General features: G+C 31.2%; 1 protein-coding gene across 1 annotated transcript; it reads right to left on the bottom strand.

Annotated features, from left to right (window-relative positions):
- Positions 1-3,898: 3,898 nt before the first annotated feature.
- LOC111620810 (choline O-acetyltransferase-like) lies at positions 3,899-10,577 on the bottom strand. The gene is made up of 8 exons (XM_023362804.1): positions 10,447-10,577; positions 10,158-10,346; positions 9,980-10,095; positions 9,857-9,910; positions 9,611-9,776; positions 7,559-7,736; positions 7,282-7,484; positions 3,899-3,910 (listed from the first exon to the last, which is right to left on the bottom strand). Exons 1-8 carry the CDS (start codon positions 10,465-10,467, stop codon positions 3,899-3,901), a joined length of 939 nt encoding a protein of 312 aa, XP_023218572.1. The 5' UTR covers positions 10,468-10,577.

Raw genomic sequence — 10,577 nt, forward strand, 5'->3', positions numbered from 1 at the left:
TCAAAAACCCCGAATCTAAAAATGTTAAAATCTTGGAGGTAATTTTGGGACCAAGAGCCATACTTTCTTTCTGTTATATATAATATCCGGGAAGGTAAAATTAAATAAAAAGTAATACACAAAAACATATATAATCTACCGCGTATATTGTAAAAGTTAATAAACTATGTTAGGAAAAATAATCTGTTTTTTTTAAACACCAGACTCTAAACATTTCTATGCACAGTCCTGCATAAAGAGATGCATATTTCTAAAACAATTTAAACTATTAAGAATTGTTTGTTAAAACCAAAAATATTACTTACTCTCAAGGTAGTAAATTGCACTGAAATCTGCGGATCCATGATATATACCCTGATTTATATCAATATATATCGTGGATCCACTTTAAGAATGATTTTGTAATTATTTTTAACTGTCAGATTTAAAAATAAGGAATAAACATAATAAAAAATATTTTTTTAAATAAATTTAAAAACAATGTTATGTAATTTTATCTATTATTGTATTTTTATGTTTAATTGCAGTAATAAATCTCAATAATTTAAAATTAATTTAATTAAAATTATGAAAATAATTAATAATAAAGTAAATCAGCAAAGTTTACATAATTAATTAACAGACCTGTAAATACTTAATATCTATGTGTATTATAGTATAATAACAGTTCAAAAAATACATTTTAAAATTAAATATTCAGTTTAATTTTTAAATTTTATACTTTTAAAACAGAATAAAATAAACTAATTAATTAATTTTTATTTACAATGTTAAATTATTAAAAAACCAATAATAAGGTCTTGCAAATACAATCAAATCTCGGTGTAATAATTGTCAATATAACGATAAATCCCTATACAGCGATAGATCTGTTTATCAAATACATTTTTTTTATTGTTTACTTAAAAAACACACATTATTTTTCCCTACAACAATAGTAATACAGTAAATAAATTTTAATTAATACCACGCTCGTTTTTGGCAACAAAACGTGCACTACCACGAACGTTACGATAGTCTGTAGGTATCAGTACAAACGATAGCAAAATCATTTATTGTATTAATACAACAAGCTGATGACGGACTTATGGTCCGAAATGCATTCTTAATTAATAAAGTGATTTTCTAAGGATAATCTGATGTCCTGTGGTGGTGTGTCTAGCAATAAAGAAAGGCCAATTTAGTGCTCACAAGTAAATAGAAATTAAACTATGTAACTGAGATATCAAATTCTATAATTAATTTTTTATAAGGTTTCAGACAGAGATTCTTTATTTGCTACAGAATATTAAATAAAATATAAGAAAACACAGAGTAAGGATTTGTTTTTGTTTGGAATTCCTAGGTAATTTCGAATACAAAGTACTGGCATCTTACACTAGTAACTTTTATATTAATCAATTGTTTAGTGGCTTAAGTAAAATTGCTTGTTGTCAATTCAATTCAATCCATTCTGATTACGAAGTACACAAAATTCCGGATGCAAAACTACAACGATTTTCCAAATCGAAGGAAACATCCGAGAGGACTTTCTATGAGGAAAATTGTTTAGATGTTAGAACCGTGAGAAATTCCCGAAAAACTCCAAATGGCCAGCCTGTTAGCGAGGATCGAACCTAAATCAACTACCGTATTCAGTAGTCTTACTCATTCCGTCACTTCTAAGATCTGGCTTTCTCGTTTTTAGGTTCTTAATCCATGTGATTATTAGATACGGGAAAACTTTAATAATGTAGTTTAACGAGGATATATTGCAAATTTGGCAGCTTTGAAAGACGATAACATACTTATGAAAAGCATCACAGAGGATCAATAACTATATCAATATACTGCTCATTGTCTCAGATGTTAGGCCTACATCTTCAGAATGGAGGCCACATTATGCAGTTTCTCGTGCATCGCCGACGTCTCTATATAGCAAGTTTCATGTAGCAATAAATCGTTTCTTGCTTGCATCGCCAAAAGTGTGAAGGTCATCACACTTCACACTTTTGACATTAATTAATTGTTTTTATAGAAATATTTTGTCTTCGGCATGTTCTGAAATGTAACCATACCAGATTTAGTTACACTTTGACCGCTAAATATCGTTCTAGGAAATATTCAGTAGCAGTTTAGCATATTTAGCAGAAGCAGTAGCAAAACAGCGTTGAATCGTGGTATGCTGAAATCACTATTCTAGATTTCATCATATAAAACAATTTCGCTAAAATTGTTAACTTTGCGCAAAATAATAACTTGTATTATTTCTTCGTAAGTGATTATTAGTCCCATTATTCAAAATTTCTATGAACTTTCAGCCAGTTGCCATGTGGATCCAAAATTCTACCTTTATCAGGATTTTCTTTTTTAAAGTAATACAGTACATGTCAGAATATAATTCTGCATCTACCATTTAGGTTGGTCGAATTTTTTCAGGGTCGGATTCATTTGTAATAATAGTTGTAAATGAGTACAATGAAATATCCAATAGTGTTTTTACCTCTCGTTAAATAGTATTTCTAAATTTCCAATTCAGGTTGCTCATAATACTTGTTTCTTATTTAGGTCATAGCAATTTAAGATTTGTTCAAACGACTTGTCGATATTTGTCAAAACACTTAAATTGTGCAATTTTGCCAGGTATAACTTTGTGTAGATACGGATAATTTGACAATTTCTCCAGTCTGTATGAACGAATACAAAACATGTATTCTCTCTATTATGAATTTAGTAAATATTTTAATTTGCGGTTTTAATAAATCGTTTCTAATACAGTATATATAATTCGGTAAAAATAAAATTTATTTTCAGTTATAATTTGCAATAATTTTGTGCTAATTTCTTATTTGTTCCTTATTTTTATGAGTTCGTTATTTTACTAGATTAGTGAACGTTATAATTATGCTTATAAAGTATATTATGAATTAACTTGTATGTAAGCATTACCCATAAAAATTAAATACTTTTGCAATATGCAAAACTTCATATAAATCATTTGAATATAAGTTTTTGAATACAAGTAATTGTTCTTACACAATTGAAATGATTTATAACATATTAAATAAATACAGAAATTTTATAGTGTTTATTATTTGTTATAAAAAATAAGAAAACTAAATACTGTATTGTGAAATCTCATTTATGTGGCCATTCTTTCAGGGTATACAATTTCTGGCCATGTAATTCAGGTTATGAAAAGTTGACGTACAGAACTGTATCTATAGTACCGCACTAAACTCTGCTAAAAGTTTATAAAGTTTATCCTGCTAATACTGTTATAGAAACCAATAAAGTAATAATAATTCTGTAATAATTTCACATTATATCATAATACTTTACAATATGCAATAATTCAATTTTTGTGCAGAGTTATGCATTAACACGATTTAACTTTTTGAAATAGATTCATTCAGGCACGATGCTAAACAGAATTGGTTAGAATCTATGGACAGAATCAATGTGTTTATGAAATGATATTAAATGTTTTGTTTAAATACTGTATGTGAGGACCTCTTGAGATTTAATCAAGGACCTGATATCGTCTGGAGTAACGCACTCGACACTCTTTTTATGAAAGAGATGTCGTGCAGGATGACGAGAGGGTGTGAATGGCGTATGTGGGTGGAGTGGCACTGAAGTAAGGACTCTTATACAATTAAACAAGTTTTATTTGGATACAGTATTCAGAAGTTTCTAATACAGGTTAGTTGTGGGAAAAGTTCAAATGACGTCTTAGTAGTACGAGGACCCAGAACTCTTCATTTCTGTTTGCTGCAGCGATGTCCAAAACTGATGGAGGTTCGACGTGTTTTGGAGGTCCAGTTAAAGGGTTTATCAAGAGACCTCTTTTATTTCTTTAACGTTTACTATAGCTTTATCTGATTTGTTCGTAGTAAATATCGGTTCTACATGACTTCTAAAAAGTTCCCTGAAAGCAAAAATAATTATTAATTAAAAGATCTATTAATCGAAGTTATCCTTTTAAAACAAATTAAGTTCAATTAAGGTCTCTAAGGTCCTGTAGTGGCTAATCGATAGATACATATCATTAACGTAATGGGATGCCATTCTAAAATTATTTTTTATTTTATCTGTTTTATCTTATTTGTTATACTATAAATAGATTTTTCAAAATTATGTTTTGATGGTAAAATTTTCTAAAAACTATACAAAACATAATATAGTATTTTAAACATAAGTCATCAGTGGGTATTTAATTGGATTTTTATAAGTTATAATTTTAATTGTAAATTTATATACTGTAATCTCTAGATCTTTAGATAATTTTTGACTCCTTCTCTGTTATTTCTTTATTTTTAACTAAATTTTTAATTATTAATCACTTAATGTTGCTTGAAATAGCTTGATTATAAACTACAAATAAATAACAAATTAGTGTTTACTTTAATAATATTCCTACAAATTAACAAATTCGCAAATTATGCTGACGATGAAAAATCAAGATATTAAGAATATTTTTCTTGTAGAAAAAAATAATTGTATAAATATTAAATTATTTGTTTGTTACTTTGTTTTATTTTGTGTTAAGGTTGAGGAAATTTTGCGAATAAAAAGTATAATTAACCCATAAACTGTCAGAATACATTTGTATTTATTAATTTTAAACCTGCTTATTGGCTTTTTAAATGTTTACTTGTTATGGCTGTTACAGATTGTCAATAATCAATATGTAGCTTATTTGTGACAAGAATGAAAATTGTTTACTTGTCAGAATCTGTAATATCTGGAATAATTATGCCGATGCTGTCTTAATTTTTAACCATGCCCAATAGCTTCAATAACTGCATTATGCCAGGTTGTGCAAATTGGTACCTGGCATGGATACAAACGAGTACGAAGTATGCAAGTATAAAGTTTTTCTTTATAAACCTGATTATTAAAGCCAAACGAACTACCGAATTATCGGGCTATAAGCTCGATGCCGCTATCAAAGCATCCGAGGTAGACAAATCAAGAATACTAGACAGCAAAAAAAGTACTACAACGCATCTCGAAAACGAACTTCCATGCTACAGGCGAGAAAACACATGACATCTGTCTTCTCTTAAATGCATTAAAGACGAATCCACCCGCATCGATTGAATCGGAAAGAGCATTTTCGGTAGTAGGACTTTTTTTCATTACTAAAATAAAACCAGATTGAGTGATCGAAGTATTGACCATCTTTGCTTTTAAAATCTTATTAAGGTAGGGGCCCAAAATATCGCCTACGTTCCTAATATCGCCTACCATGGTTACTTCATCAGAGCTGGCAGTTGATGGACTACGAAGCTTTCTCCTTCAGTAATCGTTTGTGGAATCCGTACGCATCTGTGTTGTTTTTTTTTTTCTTTTCTCTGGGAATTTTTGCTGATTTTCGTGTACAGTGAGTTAATAAACGTTTATGTTTCATTAATTTTAGTATAATCAATAAGACTCAAGTGATAATGTCATATCATTTGAAGCAGTGATAGTGACTATAATAGGCTTAATATACCTGTAGTACAGGTATATTAAGTAAAATAAAAAATGTTTTTCTGTAAAACTTTGTAATATTTTCTATAGTGCCAGTATAATAAGTCCTGGTAATAGAAGATACGTTATTATAGACGAAAATTTATATTTTAGTAAGAAAAAGGACATTGAGGCATTTTAATTAAATAATAGGCTACATTTTGGTGTAATTTGTTTCTTGGTTTGCTATCCAATTTCGAAGGTGGAGTTCACCATGATTGAGAGTTGGGTTGTTCCCAATATGCCCAATTGAGTGTTCTCATTATCATACAGGCGATATTACGAACACTTTCTATATAGTTTTGTTTTTCCAGATGTCACATAGAAAGACTTGAGACAAGATTAAGATGAAAGAAGCAGTAATAGCCGTAAAATATAAAGAGATAGGACTATTGAAAGCACCCAAAGCTTTTGAAGTACCTAGATCCAGTGTGTAACACATGAGTATGAAAGTTATTACCCTGAAAGGAAAACATGAAGTCCATGAACTCTCTTCAGCAGAATGTGGACTCCTTGTAACTCTCGTGACCTGTATGTCAGCTTCTAGTAACTTTCTACCACCAATGATTGTGTTCCTCAGTAAAAGGATGAAGAACGAATCTTGGATGGAGCTCTTCCTGGAAGTATTTCATGATGCTATCCCTCTGGGTGGATTCAATCAGATCTCCTTACCAAGCAGATGAATCATTTTATTTCATATTTAAAACCCACAAAGGAGAATTCTCTAGTCCTTATCCTCTATGGTCACACCACACACATACACACACGTCTTGTATTGTTAAACTTTATTTCAACCCATTTTGATGTAGGCGATATTAGGAACACTTTTATTAATAGGGAAAATGCCACGGTTGCAAAAAAAACTTTTAGGTGTGTTAGAGTTGTAATTCGGTTTACTTTTAATAAAACAAGCTAGTTAATAGATTAGAAGTATTTTTAGACAAATGGCACATGGCTTAGTCCTCTGTTCGAAATAATTTCTTAAGTAGGCGAAGTACAGGCCCCCTACCTTATAAAAAATTACAATAATATTTTGTATTATGTTTTATTTAAAAAACGGAAATTACCTTCTAAGTTAGAAGTTTGATCTAAGTTCATTTTTTCTTTAAATTTTCAACTCAATTCAAAGGCATTNAATATATAGTTTAGAAGTTAATCTAGTATCAAAAACGTTCGATTCAGCGCAACACACAGTCCTCAGAAAAACACCACACAAAAGTGCCAGTGCTGCCAGCTAAAACACACATCAACAACAAAAAATATTGGAGTAACCCAAGATATAGCCAAAGATTGCAGCGCCACAGCACTAGCGAAAATTTAAATTTGCCAACTGGAATTCTTTCGGATAACCGACGTTTCGGATAACCGGCTTTCGGATAAACGACGCTCTACTGTATATCATTTAGAACTTTCACTTTAATCATGTTAAAATTCAGTTTTAGGCAAAAGCAAAATGATAATGCTAGTAAAATGAATATAAAAGAAATTATTCTTTCTTTCGTGCCGATATACAAACTGCTAAACACATTTCGATTAGAATATAAAGAAACTCAACTTTACGGAACAGAAAACATTCAAAATATAAATCGCATTGTGAGATTATTTCTGTGTCTTTTACGTATTGCAATTTATGTTTTGATTAATTCTCTGGTAGATATATTTGTTTAGATTAAAGCCTATTTCACAGGAAAAGAGTCCTCTCAGAGTATTTTAAAATGAAAGCGTACAATTGAAAATTATCGACTTTTTCTGTTACTTGTTAGCATAGAAATGAATAAATTTTACCTGAATAAATTTATCGAACCATCTGTTACCGGTGGAATGTTTACTTGTATTTCCGTGAAGAATGTGGTGGGCACAATCTTCCATTAGCCGGTCCGAAAAGTTCTTCGATCTCGTATGTTCCCTCAGATCTTTGATCGTTTCGTCCATGCATACAACAAACATACAATTTTCAATAATCCGAATGGACTCTTTATTATCATCATCTACGTATTCGTAAATTTCAGCTAACGATCGAAGATTTTTAATATCTAAGAAATTTTTAGATTTGATCTCTCACCTTCGATCATTTGTTCTCTTATCCTTGCCCATTCTTTTCGATTGAGAGCTGTGAGAATTCCCACTGGCAGGTAGTGTGGCTTGAGCTTACTTAACCATTCGATTTTCTTCAGATCTTCCATGAGAGCTATTTCGCTTGTATTGCTGTTTGTAAAAGGTGACGCCTCCACTCGAAATAACTGTTGAATATTTAAAACAACAATTGTGAAGACATCAGCATTTATCAAGACAAAGTAAACTGTATAAAATTATTGTACGTAAATAATTGACTGAAGGAATTAAATGGGGTCTTTGAGAAACGAGAGGTAAGACTAAACAACGTACTGTACGTTCTGAGAATATAAGTGAAAATACATCTACGAGTGGAAGAGAAAAATAGCAAGGGTATTCCTCTAACGACTTAAAAGACAATTGCCTATTTTGACATCGCCATAACTTCAGCGAGATTGTTTTCCTTCTGATATATATGTAGAATACTTATTCACCATTTTGTGAGATTGTGTTAATTTCTAATATTTCAAAGATATAACGCTGTTATTTACTTTAATACTGACATAAAAACATAATGAAAGAAATCGCAGGAAGTTAAGGGTGTAGTTGTAAAAAGATCCCCAACTATGTATCGAATTTTAAAGAAACGATGAGGAGTGATTAGAAAAAATAAAATGGCAGATGTGCAAAGCACCATATGAAAACATGCAGTGGGAAATAGACAAGAATTACATCGGTGTCTCCGCACGGAACTTGAGAGTTAATCTTAGGAAACATCAATTTAAGGTAAGAAAGGGATCCAATAGCACGGTAGTAGCCAAGTCTTGGTAGTAGCCAAGATGACGCAGACCGTGGTCTGTGTGATAAAATGAGAAAAGGTCATTAAGTCTATGCAGTCCGACATTAGCAACAACGCTAAAAAGCTTGAAATAGGTCAAAGCAGATTAAGAGGTAAATGCATTAATGCAATGAATGCGAATATCCCTTAGCAACAGCAAAGTTTGGTAGAAGCTCCTAATTACCTCATTTTTTATTAATTACTTTTAGTTAATTTTGCTTTATATTCGACATTTAAACGTTGTTGTTGTTTCTTTTCTGTTAATCTTTTTATATACGAGTATTTTGTATTGTATTTTGGAACAATATTTAACAAAGAAGATGTTCCAAGGAAATGTAGCATGGGGATAGCCTATTTAATAGGTTGAAAACGTTTGCCAAATGAAACGAATCTCAGCAGCAATAAAATGTTTAGTGATATGTTTTGAATTGTTCTGCCGAGGGTGATTTAGATTATTAATTACCAGTACATTTACAAAATAAAACATCCTACTAACCCGATGCAATGCAATAACACACCAACCACTGCCGTAAATGATCGGGCCGTAATTTATAATTATTTATTCCAAATTACAGCACGATGATTTACGGCAGTGGGTTGGCGTATCAATCAATCGTACTTTTTCCATTATTTTTATATAAGATTTCTTGTAAGTAGAGAATTGGGAATTCGAACCAGTGATGTGTATCCAATAGAATTAAAAAGCTAAACCCATTAGAAATTTAAAAATTGATCCTATGGTTCGCAATAAATCGCTCAAAAACCACCCTTGGTAACATATTACTACTTTTTTCTCCTGCTGATTAATATCGTCAATTTTTGTATAAAATATTAAATGTAATAGAGCAAAGTTTCCCAATTGAGTCGATATGGACGAAGGAAAAATCAGATACTTATTGTATTTTATCGAGAATTTCAAATAAGAATAATAAATTTCACATGGAAAATTCATTAACTGATTAAACAACGTATTTGGTATATTACGAAAAATCATGGAAAATAGCAAAAATTTTTAAAGGATCTACTGAAATGCATATTTTCTATATGGACTAATGCAAGAAAACGACTGTTAAGCCCTGTGATAGTGCATAGCAGTACACATAGCAGAGGTTTTTAATAAGCCTATAGGAAAAAATTCAATGTAATATATTTCATCACAGAAGGGTAACTTAAAAATCGGAAATTTATAAAGACGATAAATAGCATTGTTTTCTTTCTCATTACCTGATTCTCGCATGCCACAATAAAATATCGGCCGCCTTCACTAAAAACGTGCTCGTCTTTAATCGCGCCTGGTCTCCTGTAAACCGTGAAGAAATGATCATACGTGGCCATGGAAAGTGCATTCTCTTCTTTTTGTATTTTAGCAAATTTTTCTTTTAACTCACCGCTACGATAATCAAATGAATCATTTTAGTCATAGTTTCTCTCGTGTAAATAATTGTTTTTTTTCCTATTAAATTTGTTTACCTATCAACTCTTTCTTTGAACATTAGCAAAAAGATGATAAAATCTGCTATGAATCTAAGAAATAATCCACAGTCATCAATAAGACAATTAATTAGAAATGACTATTTTACGAGAAACCATTACCCACGTCTTCCGTCAGCCGTTAAAAATAAACACTTCTCCAGCAGGAAGAACAAACTGGAATTGACGGGAAGAGGCAAAGGATTTTTCAAATTTTCTTTCAGCCAGATTTCGGTCACCTGCAAGGGCGTTTATTGTTATTTCTAGTGAAAGGGCATACCGAGAAAGAATAAAAACTCACGTAATTTTCATGGGTTTCTGCATATTTCTCCAACAACCCCTGCAGCTTTTGCATTTCCTCCGACGTTTTATAATCTTCGACCAATCTTCGAGCTTCCTCGTATTTGTCAATGGGAACAATTGCTCTGATTCCTTCCAGGAATCTATCTAGAGTGACGGAGAGCTCGGGAACCGGCGGCTTCGGCAATTCCTACAAGGGAAAATGATTTGTCAAATGTAAATGAACCATGCTTGTTGAATTACGTTACAGAATATAAAATCTTTTGCCATAATTGATGATTTAGACTCACACTTTCTTTCATTGCAGACATTTTCTCTTTTTTTCTGTACAAGGAGCTCGAATTGCAACAATTTTCCGAAGTGTTTTGTTAAAGTTAAAACAATGCGAATAGTTTGTTGCACAATAATGCGTTGATGATAT

Source organism: Centruroides sculpturatus, unplaced genomic scaffold (genome assembly GCF_000671375.1).
Source record: "Centruroides sculpturatus isolate CEXI.00-Female unplaced genomic scaffold, Cexi_2.0 scaffold89, whole genome shotgun sequence".
Lineage (NCBI taxonomy): Eukaryota > Metazoa > Arthropoda > Arachnida > Scorpiones > Buthidae > Centruroides > Centruroides sculpturatus.